Here is a 17,574-nt window from a genome sequence, read left to right as displayed (position 1 = left end):
AGTTTATGTCATCGCTACGACTACATCGTAAAAATTAAGGCATTTGTCTGATTGGCTTTTTTGATCGGGACGCCAAAATAGAATTTTGGGTAAAGTTTAGAACATTTTGGTAAAACTAATTTTTGACCTTCAATGTTAATTTAAAGGTCACTCTGTAGGGGGCGCTATCGCGCCCATTTAAATTTTGTCATCATAAACTGGTCCAAACTAGAAAGTTGAACAACTGATTCAAATTTGGTCATAATCGGACTGGTTTTGATCAAATGGGAGCAATTTTTAGACCTGCAATATTCCAAAATAAGTTGTCCAACTTTGCAGCTGCGCCGCACACAGACCGTAAAAGGTATCTCAAAAAATTGGATAACTTTATATGCCCCACTTGTCCAGAGGACGTCCGCCGATTTTGAAGTTGGTGGGCAAAACGCCCTAGGAGGAGTTCGTCAAAGTTTGACGTGAACAAAATGGCTAACACAGCGTGTTTTCATTTTCAAAGGAAGATGGCGGCCATAGGGTAAGTCTGGGGGCGTGGTCACCATGATTTTTTTTTTTGTCCTCACGAGAGGAATGCGTGTCCCGAATTTCGTAGCTTTACAACAAAGTTGACCTCGGGGCGTCTCCCATAGGCGCAATGTATTTTGACTTTTGTCGGTGGCGCTGTCGCGCCATTTTTTAACGAAAAAAAAAATGGCCCAGAAAAAATCAAATTTTTCGCCGATTCTGAATTTTGGGCAAAGTTTGGTGAGTTTTTGAGCATGTTCAGGGGGTCAAATTAGAGATCAAAGCGCTGAAGAAGAACAAGAAAAATTAAAGCCGCAAGCGGCATCCAACGGCCCTCGCGGGCCGCCGGCCTTCCGACTCTGCTCTCTGCATTTTACAGAGTTGGCGCTAACGCAATTGTCTAAGAACTAAGACAGCGACACATTGGACATGTACAAAGCTGTGCTTAACCAGTGCAAATGAACACAAATGTCGGTTTAAATGTGCAGCTCCAGCGCACAGAGACCGTGACACTTGGAATAAAAATATGGATAACTTTTGATGCTCCGCTTGTGTAGATTATTTTCCCCAAATATGAGCTTGATCGAGCTATTGCCCACAGAGGAGTTCATTAAAGTGTGAAGCATAAATGTGAACATTTCAAGGATTTGGCGTTTTTCCCATTTGTGACATATATTTGCGGGTCCGCCACACAGAGACCGTAGCACTTAAAATCTAAATATGGATAACTTTTGATGCCCCATTTGTGTAGATGATTTCCCCAAATATGAGCTTGATCGGGCAATCGCCCTGGGAGGAGTTGGTTAAAGTGTGAAGCGTGAAAACGTGGTCATTTTAGAGATTTCGCTGTTTTCCCATTTGTGACATATATTTGCGGGTCCGCCACACAGAGACCGTAGCACTTAGAATCAAAATATGGATAACTTTTGATGCCCCGCTTGTGTAGATGATTTTCCCCAAATATGAGTTTGATCGGACAATCGCCCTAGGAGGAGTTTGTTAAAGTGTGAAGCGTAAAAATGTGGTGATTTGAGCGATGTTGCGGTTTTCCCATAGGGATAACATGGGAGGTTTCTGTCATCGCTACGACTACGCCGTAAAAAATAAGGCATTTGTCTGATTGGCTTTTTTGATCGGGACGCCAAAATAGAATTTTGGGTAAAGTTTAGAACATTTTGGTAAAACTAATTTTTGACCTTCAATGTTAATTTAAAGGTCACTCTGTAGGGGGCGCTATCGCGCCCATTTCAATTTTGTCATCATAAACTGGTCCAAACTAGAAAGTTTAACAATTTGGTCCTAATCGGACTTGTTTTGATCAAATGGGAGCAATTTTTAGATCTGCAATATTCCAAAATAAGTTGTCCAACTTTGCGGCTGCGCCGCACACAGACCGTAAAAGGTATCTCAAAAAATTGGATAACTTTAGATGCCCCACTTGTCCAGAGGACGTCCGCCGATTTTGAAGTCGGTGGGCAAAACGCCCTAGGAGGAGTTCGTCAAAGTTTGACTTGAACAAAATGGCTAACACAGCGTGTTTTCATTTTCAAAGGAAGATGGCGGCCATAGGGTAAGTCTGGGGGCGTGGCCACAATGATTTTTTTTTTTTGTCCTCACGAGAGGAATGCGTGTCCCGAATTTCGGAGCTTTACGACAAAGTTGACCTCGGGGCGTCTCCCATAGGCGCAATGTATTTTGACTTTTGTCGGTGGCGCTGTCGCGCCATTTTTTACCGAAAAAAAAAATGGCCCAGAAAAAACAAAATTTTTCGCCGATTCTGAATTTTGGGCAAAGTTTGGTGAGTTTTTGAGCATGTTCAGGGGGTCAAATTAGAGTTCAAAGCGCTGAAGAAGAACAATAAAAATTAAAGCCGCAAGCGGCATCCAACGGCCCTCGCGGGCCGCCGGCCTTCCGACTCTGCTCTCTGCATTTTACAGAGTTGGCGCTAACGTAATTGTCTAAGAACTAAGACAGCGACACATTGGACATGTACAATGCTGTGCTTAACCAGTGCAAATGAACACAAATGTTGGTCAAATATGCAGCTCCAGCGCACAGAGACCGTGACACTTGGAATAAAAATATGGATAACTTTTGATGCTCCGCTTGTGTAGATTATTTTCCCCAAATATGAGCTTGATCGAGCTATTGCCCACAGAGGAGTTCATTAAAGTGTGAAGCGTAAATGTGAACATTTCAAGGATTTGGCGTTTTTCCCATTTGTGACATATATTTGCGGCTCTACCGCACAGAGACCGTAGCACTTAGAATCAAAATATGGATAACTTTTGATGCCCCGCTTGTGTAGATGATATTCTCCAAATATGAACTTGATCGGGTAATCGCCCTAGGAGGTATTTTGTTAAAGTGTGAAGTGTAAAAATGTGGTCATTTGAGAGATTTTGCGGTTTCCCCATAGGGATAACATGGGATGTTTCTGTCATCGCTACGGCTACGCTTTACCAAATATGACTTTGGCTCCCATACTTTTATTTTGGGGATGGCAAATGAGAATTGTGTGCAAAATGTCATGTCATTTGGAAAAACTCTTGTTTATAGGCCACTCTGAAGGCCAAATAGTCCAAATTCTGCGAAAAGTTTGCGGCTCAGCTGCACAGAGACCGTAAATGTTATCCATAAAATTTGAATAACTTTAGATGCCCCACTTGTCTAGAGGAGGTACACCGATTTTGAGATTGGTGAGCCAAACGCACTAGGAGGAGTTTGTTAAAGTGTGAAGCGTAAATGTGAACATTTCAAGGATTTGGCGTTTTTCCCATTTGTGACAGTATATTTACAGCTCCACGGCACAGAGACCGTAGCACTTAAAATCAAAATATTGATAACTTTTGATGCCCCATTTGTGTAGATGATTTCCCCAAATATGAGCTTGATCGGGCAATCGGCCTAGGAGGAGTTGGTGAAAGTGTGAAGTGTAAAAATGTGGTGATTTTAGAGATTTCGCTGTTTTCCCATTTCTGACATATATTTGCGGGTCCGCCACACAGAGACCGTAGCACTTAGAATCAAAATATGGATACCTTTTGATGGCCCGCTTGTGTGGATGATTTTCCCCAAATATGAGCTTGATCGGACAATCGCCCTAGGAGGAGTTTGTTAAAGTGTGAAGTGTAAAAATGTGGTGATTTGAGCGATTCTACGATTTTCCCATAAGGATAACATGGGATGTTTCTGTCATCGCTACGGTTACGCCGTACAAAATATGACTTTGGCTCTCATACTTTTATGATTTGGATGGCAAATTAGAATTTTGTTCAAAATATCATGTCATTTGGAAAAACTCTATTGTTTATAGGCCACTCTGAAGGCCAAATAGTCAGAATTCTGGGAAACGTTTGCGGCTCCGTCGCACAGAGACCGTAAAAGTTATCCTTAAAATTTGGATAACTTTAGATGCCCCACTTGTCTAGAGGACGTACACCGATTTTGAGGTCGGTGGGCAAAACGCACTAGGAGGACTTCGTTAAAGTGTGAAACATAAAAATGTGGATATTTGAGAGATTTTGCGGTTTTCCCATAGGGATAACATGGGAGGTTTCTGTCATCGCTACGACTACGCCGTAAAAATGTAGGCATTTTTGTGATTGGCTTTTGTGATCGGGACGGCAAAATAGAATTTTGGGTAAAGTTTAGACAATTTTGGTAAAACTAATTTTTGACCTTCAATGTTAATTTAAAGGTCACTCTGTAGGGGGCGCTATCGCGGCCATTTCAATTTTGTCAGCCTAAACTGGTCCAAACTAGAAAGTTTAACAACTGATTCAAATTTGGTCCTAATCGGACTGGTTTTGATCAAATGGGAGCAATTTTTAGATCTGCAATATTCCAAAATAAGTTGTCCAACTTTGCGGCTGCGCCGCACACAGACCGTTAAAGGTATCTCAAAAAATTGAATAACTTTAGATGCCCCACTTGTCCAGAGGACGTACGCCGATTTTGAAGTCGGTGGGCAAAACGCCCTAGGAGGAGTTCGTCAAAGTTTGACATGAACAAAATGACTAACACAGCGTATTTTCATTTTCAAAGGAAGATGGCGGCCATAGGGTAAGTCTGGGGGCGTGGCCACAATGATTTTTTTTGTTCGTCCTCACGAGAGGAATGCGTGTCCCGAATTTCGTAGCTTTACGCCAAAGTTGACCTCGGGGCGTCTCCCATAGGCGCAATGTATTTTGACTTTTGTCGGTGGCGCTGTCGCGCCATTTTTTAACGAAAAAAAAAATGGCCCAGAAAAAATCTAATTTTTCGCCGATTCTGAATTTTGGGCAAAGTTTGGTGAGTTTTTGAGCATGTTCAGGGGGTCAAATTAGAGATCAAAAAGCAGAAGAACAAGAAAAATAAAAATAATTAAAGCCGCAAGCGGCATCCAACGGCCCTCGCGGGCCGCCGGCCTTCCGACTCTGCTCTCTGCATTTTACAGAGATGGCGCTAACGCAATTGTCTAAGAACTAAGACAGCGACACATTGGACATGTACAATGCTGTGCTTAACCAGTGCAAATTAACACAAATGTCGGTCAAATGTGCAGCTCCAGCGCACAGAGACCGTGACACTTGGAATAAAAATATGGATAACTTTTGATGCTCCGCTTGTGTAGATTATTTTTCCCAAATATGAGCTTGATCGAGCTTTTGCCCACAGAGGAGTTCATTAAAGTGTGAAGCGTAAATGTGAACATTTCAAGGATTTGGTGTTTTTCCCATTTGTGACAATATATTTGCAGCTCCACGGCACAGAGACCGTAGCACTTAAAATCAAAATATGGATAACTTTTGATGCCCCATTTGTGTAGATGATTTCCCCAAATATGAGCTTGATCGGGCAATCGGCCTAGGAGGAGTTGGTGAAAGTGTGAAGCGTGAAAATGTGGTCATTTTAGAGATTTCGCTGTTTTCCCATTTCTGACATATATTTGCGGGTCCGCCACACAGAGACCGTAGCACTTAGAATCAAAATATGGGTAAGTTTTGATGCCCCGCTTGTGTAGATGATATTCTCCAAATATGAACTTGATCGGACAATCGCCCTAGGAGGAGTTTGTTAAAGTGTGAAGTGTAAAAATGTGGTGATTTGAGCGATTCTACGATTTTCCCATAAGGATAACATGGGATGTTTCTGTCAACGCTACGGTTACGCCGTACAAAATATGACTTTGGCTCTCATACTTTTATGATCAGGATGGCAAATTAGAATTTTTTTCAAAATATCATGTCATTTGGAAAAACTCTATTGTTTATAGGCCACTCTGAAGGCCAAATAGTCAGAATTCTGGGAAACGTTTGCGGCTCCGTCGCACAGAGACCGTAAAAGTTATCCTTAAAATTTGGATAACTTTAGATGCCCCACTTGTCTAGAGGACGTACACCGATTTTGAGGTCGGTGGGCAAAACGCACTAGGAGGACTTCGTTAAAGTGTAAAACATAAAAATGTGGTAATTTGAGAGATTTTGTGGTTTTCCCATAGGGATAACATGGGAGGTTTCTGTCATCGCTACGACTACGGCGTAAAAATTTAGGCATTTTTGTGATTGGCTTTTGTGATCGGGACGGCAAAATAGAATTTTGGGTAAAGTTTAGAAAATTTTGGTAAAACTAATTTTTGACCTTCAATGTTAATTTAAAGGTCACTCTGTAGGGGGCGCTATCACTGCCATTTCAATTTTGTCAGCCTAAACTGGTCCAAACTAGAAAGTTTAACAACTGATTCAAATTTGGTCCTAATCGGACTGGTTTTGATCAAATGGGAGCAATTTTTAGACCTGCAATATTCCAAAATAAGTTGTCCAACTTTGCGGCTGCGCCGCACACAGACCGTAAAAGGTATCTCAAAAAATTGAATAACTTTAGATGCCCCACTTGTCCAGAGGACGTACGCCGATTTTGAAGTCGGTGGGCAAAACGCCCTAGGAGGAGTTCGTCAAAGTTTGACGTAAACAAAATGGCTAACTCAGCTTGTTTTCATTTTCAAAGGAAGATGGCGGCCATAGGGTAAGTTTGGGGGCGTGGCCACAATGATTTTTTTTGTTTATCCTCACGAGAGGAATGCGTGTCCCGAATTTCGTAGCTTTACGCCAAAGTTGACCTCGGGGCGTCTCCCATAGGCGCAATGTATTTTGACTTTTGTCGGTGGCGCTGTCGCGCCATTTTTTAACGAAAAAAAAAATGGCCCAGAAAAAATAAAATTTTTCGCCGATTCTGAATTTTGGGCAAAGTTTGGTGAGTTTTTGAGCATGTTCAGGGGGTCAAATTAGAGATCAAAGCGCTGAAGAAGAACAAGAAAAATAATAATAATAATAATAATAATAATAATATTTTTAGCAAAAACAATATCGCCGTTTTTACTATAACAACAAATGATACATCGTTTGAAAGCTCTAAGCCTTCCCGATGCCGCCATGGGGTGGAATCATCATTACGAGCGCTTACGCGCTCGTCACTCCCTATTCCGTCGGGATGCCCCGCCCTCTCCCCATAGACTTCCATTGATTTGAGCAGATACAAGCATGGCCCATGCCTGCGGCATGGATTCTCGCATACGGGACGATGCCAGGAGGGTTTTTGGAGGAATGCAGCGCTTCGCGCTGCTGTTGTCAACAATTAGTGAATGGGCTACGCCCATTCACTAATTGTTGACTATTTCTGTCATAGCAGGAGTAAGTATGCATGATCCATGCCTTCGGCATGGGCTAGTTCACTGTACTTGCCAGGGGCGACGGGGTACCAAACATGCGGGCTGCGCCCGCATGTTTGGTCAGACAGTTGCAACGCTGCCTTCGGCAGCGTTGCGGGAGCAATAGGCCCTCCGCCCTGCTGGGGCTCGGGCCTAAAAATAATAATATTTTTAGCAAAAACAATATAGCCGTTTCCACTATAACAACAAATTATACATCGTTTGAAAGCTCTAAGCCTTCCCGATGCCGCCATGGGGTGGAATCATCATTACGAGCGCTTACGCGCTCGTCACTCCCTATTCCGTCGGGATGCCCCGCCCACTCCCCATAGACTTCCATTGATTTGAGCAGATACAAGCATGGCCCATGCCTGCGGCATGGATTCTCGCGTACGGGACGATGCCAGGAGGGTTTTTGGAGGAATGCAGCGCTTCGCGCTGCTGTTGTCAACAATTAGTGAATGGGCTACGCCCATTCACTAATTGTTGACTATTTCTGTCATAGCAGGAGTAAGTATGCATGATCCATGCCTTCGGCATGGGCTAGTTCACTGTACTTGCCAGGGGCGACGGGGCCTTCGGCAGCGTTGCGGGAGCAATAGGCCCTCCGCCCTGCTGGGGCTCGGGCCTAAAAATAATAATATTTTTAGCAAAAACAATATAGCCGTTTCCACTATAACAACAAATTATACATCGTTTGAAAGCTCTAAGCCTTCCCCATGCCGCCATGGGGAGGAATCATCATTACGAGCGCTTACGCGCTCGTCACTCCCCATTCCGTCGGGATGCCCCGCCCACTCCCCATAGACTTCAATTGATTTGAGCAGATACAAGCATGGCCCATGCCTGCGGCATGGATTCTCGCGTACAGGACAATGCCAGGAGGGTTTTTGGAGGAATGCAGCGCTTCGCGCTGCTGTTGTCAACAATGAGTGAATGGGCTAAGCCCATTCACTAATTGTTGACTATTTCTGTTATAGCAGGAGTAAGTATGCATAATCCATGCCTTCGGCATGGGCTAGTTCACTGTACTTGCCAGGGGCGACGGGGTACCAAACATGCACTGGTCAGACAGTTGCAACGCTGCCTTCGGCAGCATTGCGGGAGCAATAGGCCCTCCACCCTGCTGGGGCTCGGGCCTAATAATATTCCGATGCGAAAACAATGTTTCCCATTTTTCAAATATCATAAACTATACATTTTCGGAAAGCGCTCGCGCTTTCCTACCTCATGGTGTGGGTCCCTGGTCACTGACGGGTACTTTCGTTAATTTTGAGTGGGCTCCGCCCACTTTGTGTTTTTGGCCCTCTATACAGTAATAATGTTCAATTTTTGCATTACATGCTTATATGCACGGAACATGCAAGAGATGGGGGACGTATTTGTGAGCTACTTAGGGCAAATGAGTGCTTTATATGGGGATGACGACCGCTTCGCGGTCGTCATCCCAATGTAAAGTGCTCGTTTAGTGCGCACTTTTGCACGGGCTTCGCCCGTTTACAACGGTAATGTTCCATTTTCCTACTATTAATTAGTATGCACGGGGCGTGCGTGAGTGAAGGAGTGCGTTAGTGAGTGTTTGGAAGTGGGCGAGCGCTTCGCGCTCAATTTCGTGCGCACTACGTGCGCACTTTCGCAGCCGTGCTTCGCACGGCCTTACGAGATTAATAGGCCTCTTGCCAGCTTGTGGCGCTCGGGCCTAATAAAAAGTAGTGCAATTATTCAATACAAATTAGATTTGAATGGAAAATAATGTCATCTAAGAGGTGTTGAAGTCCGACTAGAATACAATTTATTGAGAGAAAAATGTAAGGCCATTAATTTAATTAGCGCTCGCCCACTTCCAAACACTCACTAACGCACTCCTTCACTCATGCACGCCCCGTGCATACTAATTAGTAGTAGGAAAATGGAACATTACCGTTGTAAACGGGCGAAGCCCGTGCAAAAGTGCGCACTAAACGAGCACTTTACATTGAGTCATCCCCATATAAAGCACTCATTTGCGCTAAGTACCTCACGAATACGTTCCCCATCTCTTGCATGTTCCGTGCATATAAGCATGTAATGCAAAAATTGAACATTATTACTGTATAGAGGGCCAAAAACACAAAGTGGGCGGAGCCCACTCAAAATTAACGAAAGTACCTTCAGTGACCAGGGACCCACACCATGAGGTAGGAAAGCGCGAGCGCTTTCCGAAAATGTATAGTTTATGATATTTGAAAAATGGGAACTATTGTTTTCGCATCGGAATATTATTCTTTCTTCTTCTTCTTCTTCTTCTTCTTCTTCTTCTTCTTCTTCTTCTTCTTCTTCTTCTTGGGACCAACCCCCCTATTTTTCACCCAGTGAACATTGACGAAAAGTCACAAAAATTTGCACGCCTCTAAAAATCGTGCCTCTCTACATTCTGGCTATTTCCCTTTTCTAAAATAAAAAAAAATGGCGCGTCAGCGCCCCCAAATGTACCAAAAATGCATTGAGAGATGGGAAATGACCCAAAAAAAATCTGATCGTAGAATCATGAAATTTGGCGCAGAGGTAGATGGTGACAAGAGAAGTAAAAAATATTATTACGGCAACGCCGTCCGCCCAACCAAATGTCGGCCATATTGCTTCAAAAATGGCTAAACATGACTTCGGAGTTTTTCCAAACGTCGTACTTTTACGAACTCCTCCCAGGGCGTTGGCCCTAAAAAGCTGAAATTTGGTGAAAATGCTACTGAGGAGTGGGACATCAAAAGTTATCCAAATTACATTGATACCTCTCACGGTCTCTGTGCGGCGAAGCCGCAAACTGTAGCTAGAATTTCAGAAATCTCCCATATTTAAAATTTCTGCCGTTTGCCCAGATAAAGTCCGAATTGCGTCAAATTAGAATCAGTTGTTAAACTCTTTGCCCTAAACCTACTTGAAGTGAAATAAATTCATTTGGCGCCACAGCGCCCCCTACAGATTTTATATGGAGGTTAAATGTTTAGTTTTGCGAAATTATATGAAATTTGACACACAACTCAATTTTAGCATCCCCATCAAAAAAGTCAATGACTCATGTCATAATTGTTATGGCGTTGCCGTAACGATGACCGAAACCTTTCATGTTATTCCAATGGGGAAATCGCCAGAACATGTTTACACTTTAGACTTTCACAAACTCCTCCCAGGGCGTCAGCCCTATTAACCTGAAATTTGGTGAGACTCATCTTCAAGACCATCAAAAGTTATCCACATTTTCATTCAAAGAGTCACGGTGTCTGTGCGGCAAAGCCACACATTTTGCCAAGAATTCAAAATAAAATTGCTTTTTGATGGTAAAACAAAGGGGAGAAGATGTGACAGCGTCACAGATTCAGCAGTAGGCGTAATAAAAGGACAATTGGGGCGCGTTAGCGCCCCCTCCTCTTGCGGCGTGGCGGCGGTGTGGCGGCGGCGTGGCGGCGGCGTGGCGAGGGCCGATCATTGCCGCTTGCGGCTATATTTTAATTTATTTTTCTTATTTAAACAATATGGCCAGTTGCGACATCAAAGATCTGGAATAATTTGACTTGGTGTATGTATTTTATTGAAAAGAAGAATAGTTTCACTTTTGTTTTTGGTGGTAGAATTCAAAGGATGTATTGGAATTTCAGTTGCTCAATGTTTTTGAAAGTTGAGCAAATAATAGTGGCATTTAAACTTCACTCGGCATTAAACATTTTCAGAATTGTTTTTTTTTAGACAATGATGGTTTTGTTTGATAATTTTGTTTTTCTAATGGTTTAATCGAATCACAGCTTGTTAAAAAGTGTTCAGCCTTGGTTCTTTACTTAACACATGTTATATAAGATTTTAAATCAAACAGCTGCTGGTCACCGTAGCCAACCCAAGTGTCAGTGCAAGAATCAGTCATAAACTATGGCTACAGAATATTATCTTGTGCAGACACTAAAGCGTGAAAGGACGTTAGGAGACACGGACATTATTGCCACTTTTTTATCTTTTATACCTGATCTCTGCATTTGCTTGTGAAGATTGGTGGGTCTTGAGATCTTTGCCAGCACTTTTGTATAAAATGAAAATAAAACATTAAACGGTTAGAGTCTAACCGTTAGACGGTTAAACATGTTTAACAAGTTCATATTGTTACTTCCTGGTTGGACATGATGTAGCGGTAATTCCACAACTGTTACCTAGCAACAAGGGCCAAAAAAAATACTAATTATGATTTCACAAATTACAATACCTGAAAAACCCTTATTTTGTTACACGATTGTATAAACTGTAAGAAGAATGTGTCAGTTGTATGTGAATTGTCGCTGCATTTTGGATGAAATGTCGATTATTGATGACATATTGCTTGGAGAAATTAAACAATATTTAAGTGGTTATGGCGCATTCTGAAACTGTTCACATTTTGGTCCTGAAAAAATGTCTTCAAATATGTTTTTGACAAATTTATTTTATTTTATCTAATTTTAGGGCATTAAAATGAGACATATTACTAAATTTTACTCTCTGTAATTTACACCTTGTAAATTTTTCTTGACAAAATGCAACGTGACTACTTTAAAACTATGATAAATATTTACCACAGGTTCAATCACACCAAAAAAATTATAAAAGAGAGCTTTGCAAGTGCATGATTGTTTGTAATGGCTTTAATATACTACTTAGGCAGGTTATTTATACTCCTCGTAATGTAGTGCAACAGGCTCTGTGTCAGGAATTAAGATCTCAATCATACTTGAATTGAAATTACCGCTGCACTTGTGACAGTGCTGAAGAAGTCGGATACAGACGCTGCACTCGTGTCTAATAACGAGCTGATTTTAAGCAGCTTCAGACTTTGACACTTATGTTTCGTTCCAACAGATGTAGATGTGTTTTCCCTTCAGCTCTGGGAAGTCTAACAAATCGGTGAGAGACTGACAGCCGCAAATTGCCCTCTGCAGCTCTCATAAGATACAAACGCTACAGTTTTATCTTCACCGCTGCATCGTGTTCAAAGCTATCCTGAATCTAGTCAACTTCAACAACTTTACAAGAGCTTCAGAGAAAGTTGACTTCTGTTCCCAACCTAACTTTAAATTTATAACACTACAATATACATTTTGATATTCAGAAGCATTTGTGTGTTTTTACATTACAGGTGCTGGAATGTGTGAATTATGAGAATTACTGAAAATAAAATAGACAGTTTGAGTTAATTATTTGTGTCTATGTCTTAAAATTCAGTGCCATTACGATATACGTCTACAATCTCCAGTTAAAGCCACAAAAGGTGATTAACAAAACAGCTTTATGGCTCAATCAAAAGAACATTTGTCTTTAAAATAAAAGTACTCCAGGGCAAGGACAAATTTACTGTTTACCATTGTCTGTGTTAAAGACAGAATAATTTACTACTGATACAACGTGACCTATGCCTCACCAAATGCACTTGATCTGTTTTGACTTTTCACTATTATTTTATATTGTCACTGTTTTACTGTTTTATGTGATATTTTGTATTGTCATGTTTTACTTTCACAACTATTTACTAGATAGTAGGCATGAGAAAGAGTACATGCAATAAAAAGGAAGATAACAATAATGCAGTGGTGGAAGAAGTACTCAATTGTGTTTATTTAGTAAAATACAGATACAAGATTAAAAAAAAACAAATAAAAAGTAAATGTATCAAGTAAAAAATATTTTATAGTAAATGTATCAAAGTACCGATTCAAAAATGTACTTCAAGAGTAAATGTAAATGTTGTGCTGATTTTTGGCTCTGGACTAAGAGGAAAGGCACTTCAGAAAAACTCCCACACACTGTCTCACTTTTCATTCATTTACTAACACAATGTTTCAGTCCTTCTGACCTGAATACTTCATGAAGGTCGTGTTAATAAATGAATGAAGAGTGAGACAGTGTGTGGAGTTTTTTAGCGGATTTTTGGTGAACGATATCGATATCCCCCTGAACATGCTAAAAATAACACCTCAAACCACATGAAAAGTACTTTTCGGTTCAAAAATCTTGCAGGGTAGAAAGTGCAAATACACATAATGTAGTGAAGTAAAAGTAAAAAGTATAACATATTAAAATGTACAAAACAGTGAAGTAAAGATACCTACAAATATTACTTAAGTACACTTATGCACTTTTTCTACTTTGTTACTTTCCACTACTGATATACTATACTATAATCATTTAAACACAATAGTATAAATATATTGTAAACAATGAAAACAGGCATTTTCTCCTGGGGACCTTTGTTCTGGAAACTTCTTCTAAACAAGCACAGCCTCATATTTTCCAGGCATTTGCCGGCATTTTCCAGAAGTATAAAACTGCCCTTTGCGTGTGTCTCTTCTGTGTCCGAGCACGGACCGTCCTGTCTCTGAGAGCGTGTCTCCCAAAGCCGTAGGAGACGGCATCAGCTGCCACTGCATATACATAATGCGATCAACGCCCCAGGTAAACTGACACTTAAGGATGATATCATAACCAAGAATGTAAAGGGACGGCGTCATAACAACAAGCTCAAGGTTAAACCAGGCATCGATCCAAAGTCCACACAACTCTTCTGCAGCAAAGAAATGTACAACAGCACAGCCATATTTGCCACAAAGTGATATGAGCAAACACTTCTTCTAATGCCATAAATCTATCCCACAGTGTGTGTCATCATGTTTACCAACACCAGATTTCCAATTTGACAGGATCCCAAGCCTATCCAACGAAGCCAATATAATTTTAATCCCTGTTTGTTTAACGGCTGAGGCACATCCTGAGATTCATTTTCAAGCCTGATTGTCTCATCTAGTCATGCGCATATAAAGACGGGCAGTCCAATCACATTTGTCAGTCAAGTCAAGTGCAATAAATCCAGCTTGACTTGACCAGCGACAGCAGCAAGGCTCTAAATATGGACTGTTATTTTACTTATCCGCGGTCCTAAAACCAGTTTATTTTAAGCATAGGCTGCCTCATAGAGTACAAATTAAATTGAGTCTTTCCCATGGAAGATGTACCTGTTTGTCCACCTAAAAGTCTGGGAAATGTCCGCTGTATATTATGCAGAAAGTGAAAAAACGTTCCTATTATTTCACAGGTTACCGGTATTAGACGCTGCAAACAGTGACAATGACAATCTCTGAAAATTCTGCTCTTTTAGGGTGGTTCTGGTCTGCAGTCATCACAAACTATACCAATATCGAGGCACATGGGCAGTAATCTTCTAATTGCTAGAATTATGTTAAAGAAGTGAAAACATTTGCCTGGAATGTTCCACAGTAAGACATTAAACGTTTCTATTTTGCATTTCTTTAAAACACACACACACACACGCACACAAACACACACACACAAACACAACATATTGACACAGACACATACAAAAAACAAAACCACTTTAAAACATTTGCATTTATGTTGTATTGTCTCCACCTGTAACTTGGCCCTTTATGCGTCACCTGTTTGTTTCCATGGTAACAAGTCAAACGCTGCACTGTGAAACATTGCAGACAAAGTGAGCAAACAGGAGACAAAACCTTCAACAGAAAAGTTACGTTGTGAATTCTGATAATGGAATAAGCCAAACATGATCTTTGGAGAATTACATTTATTCCTTCTCACTATAAAAAAAACAAACAAACAGTAACAATTCTAAGCTAAGAATAAACAAAAAATGACGTTGCATTTAGAATGACTCTCACTGAGTGCATTCAAAAGTGCTCTGGGCTGTTCCACGTGTTCTCAGACCCGCTCTGTCAATGCTTATTAATAGATTAAGTCATGTTTAGGGATTTTTAAAAGCCCTTTATCTTCCTTGCTCCTGGTTCGGCTCCTGTGCAGAACTCCGCTGAGATCCGGAGAAGCTCTTTCAGACACGGCACCGAGCGTCTCAAAAGCTCTGAACCGAGACTGACAGTGAAGGCAGGAAAGATCACGGGAAGAACCGGCTGTCTCTCCTGGGAATTCACCGGATAGACATGCTGATGTTGAGAATAAATAGAAATGGAAATGAGCCTGCGACGAGGCGACGAGAGCCCGCACCACATAACGCACGCACCAGCTCATTGCAGACGCAGCTATAACTCATTTTTTGCAACTGGTGGCACACGCATTAAGGTGAAAAATGATGGCTTTGTAATAGCTTTAGAGTGTTCTGTTGCTTTGGGCTGTGGCTGCAGAAATGAATGGTGCGTGTAGAATTGCGTCTAATTGGTAACTTAAATGGTTCGGAGTCTTGCATTATTGAATACACAGAGCGGCACTTATAATACATTTACTTTCATGAACGCAATGCTCGCTTTGCTGTACAATTATCCACTTACTTGCTCCCACCAGGAACACGTCGGTGCCTAAAAGCAACAGGATGGTGGAGTTGATCCAAACAAACAGACGAGCCATGTCTCCGGCAGCACACGCACACGCAGCAGCAGCAGCAGCAGCAGCACTGAGATGATAAGAATTCTCCACAAGTTCAAACACGATTCTTACTCTTGATGATGTCTAAATGTCCACAGTTCATCGTAACGACATCAGCGCTGGGTCTTCACGGAACGCTGGGTCAATAAACAGATGCAATGTCAACGCGCGCGATGACAGAAGCATCCCGCGTCTTCACCGTCGCTTGGATTCCACAAGTCCTTTCATCGTCTCATCATTGCCCCCCGCGAGAGACAAAACATCCCAGTGTTCTGTCTGCGACCACTGCGCTTCAGGTCGCACAGACGCGTGAGGTGAGTTTGCGGGCGGAGGATTCGGGTGACGGTTTCAGGACCACGGACAGCTCCTGCAACTTCGGGCTGTTCATTGATGGCTGAGAGATGCGCAGGGGATTCAGCCAATCGCGTGTCGGCTCCTCCGCGTGATTTGCATATCCCGACGCGATTGAGCACCCACGTGTCATCAAAACAGAGCGGCTTGAACAAGAGGTGTAAAAATAACACTCATAACTGTTTTGTGAGGTTTGATTAATGGTTGTTTTTTGCAGTGGCCTTCGAACGCCTTGGGAATGGGGAAAATAAATTCATGGGAAAAGGGGACCAGAAGAGGGTCAACGACAGTAAATTATAACCATTCCAATTACAAAATGGCAATAATAATTGTAATTTGCATTTTGACATGAGTCTGTTTCACTTCTATAAATTTTTGTTGTTGAAATAACTGAAAAAACATAGACCGGTATATATTCCTATTTTTTTTCTGGGGATTTTCTATTTTAACTAAAGACAAAATATAGAACACAGAGGGAAAAGTTCCCTCTGTGTTCTATACATATATACATATATCATGTTCTACATGAAACAATGACTCAAAGTCACCCTTGAAAGCAGAGGTCTGAAACTTAATGGCTTAATAAAGGTTAATAAATAGGGTTGAATCAATTACAAATAAAAAATAAATTGGCATAAATTGTTTCAAGTTAACATCCCATTTAGTCCAAAGTCTGAGGCTGAATGTCAGTAATCATTTCAGTCCTTGACCATTGGTTCAGTTTGTGAAAGAACATAACATTTTCACAGGTTTAGTAGTCTTATCTTTTATGTGATCTGTAGAAAGATACAGACATGGAATATATTCTTTTGTGAGATCAAAAGTCGTGAGATCAGAACATTTCAAGTCTACAGTTAAAGACAAATAAACAACTGCATTTTAATTGAGTTTCCTGTTTGCATCATTAACCCACAAATCTCTTTTTGCCAATTTTCCCGACTAATTGCCTAAACTATGACTAATTATTTGAAAACAACCTTTGGCTAATCAAACATTTCCAAGAAGAACTATTGTGTTTCTCTTTCACGCTGGAACACAGTGTGTGCTGCTCTCAGAGTGAAGAGGACAATCGCGTTATCAGGAAGATGAATCGCAGTGATAAGCCCAGTGCACTGCCTCTGGTCCAGTCTCTTGTCTATAGAAACATCAGACCGCCGCCACATTCAGTCACACACACAATACTGCTGTCTGTATTTGACATTAGAATCTGCATTGCTGCATCGTAACACTGCCACACACAGTTTATACATGTGTTGATTCCATTAAGTACTTTTAAAACTTTTAGCAGCAAACAGTTGTTGTAATTGTTGTGTTTTTTTATGCACTCTTCAATGCTCTTGACAAATACAGAAAAGTAGGTTGAGATGTCCAAGTTACCATGACATTTATTTATAAAGCCCTTTGTGATTTACAATCGCTGCAACATTATGTGGGTGGAAATGTCAAGCTTTACACACAAGTTCATGATTTACTTTATGTTTGCTCTTTTTCTGTGGTGGAAACTCCAGAAAAGGTCAGAAATGGACAGATTCCAATGTGAACAGTTTTAGTGTGAGTTCACATTTCTATTTTTAGAGAAAGTCTGTGTCATTTTGTGAGATAGAACAAAGAAATAACACAATCACTCAAATAAGGAA

General features: G+C 41.3%; 1 protein-coding gene across 2 annotated transcripts in view; it reads right to left on the bottom strand.

Annotated features, from left to right (window-relative positions):
• The window catches only part of fndc4a (fibronectin type III domain containing 4a), a 45,335-nt gene extending 29,479 nt beyond the window's left edge, over positions 1–15,856 (bottom strand). Inside the window, exon 1 of one of the 2 annotated variants that reach the window (XM_072442070.1) lies at positions 15,493–15,856. In XM_072442070.1, coding sequence (XP_072298171.1) covers positions 15,493–15,568 — 76 coding nt within the window. In that variant the 5' untranslated portion in view covers positions 15,569–15,856. The remainder of the gene's footprint in view (positions 1–15,492) is intronic. The other variant, XM_072442068.1, reaches the window with a different exon arrangement.
• Positions 15,857–17,574: the final 1,718 nt, after the last annotated feature.

The sequence above is a fragment of the Eucyclogobius newberryi genome, unplaced genomic scaffold, assembly GCF_026437365.1.
Source record: "Eucyclogobius newberryi isolate DKJ021-1_F unplaced genomic scaffold, fEucNew1.0.hap1 SCAF_1, whole genome shotgun sequence".
Lineage (NCBI taxonomy): Eukaryota > Metazoa > Chordata > Actinopteri > Gobiiformes > Gobiidae > Eucyclogobius > Eucyclogobius newberryi.
The sequence above is the reverse complement of the archived record's forward strand: the minus strand, read 5'-3'. Positions and strand labels throughout refer to the sequence as shown.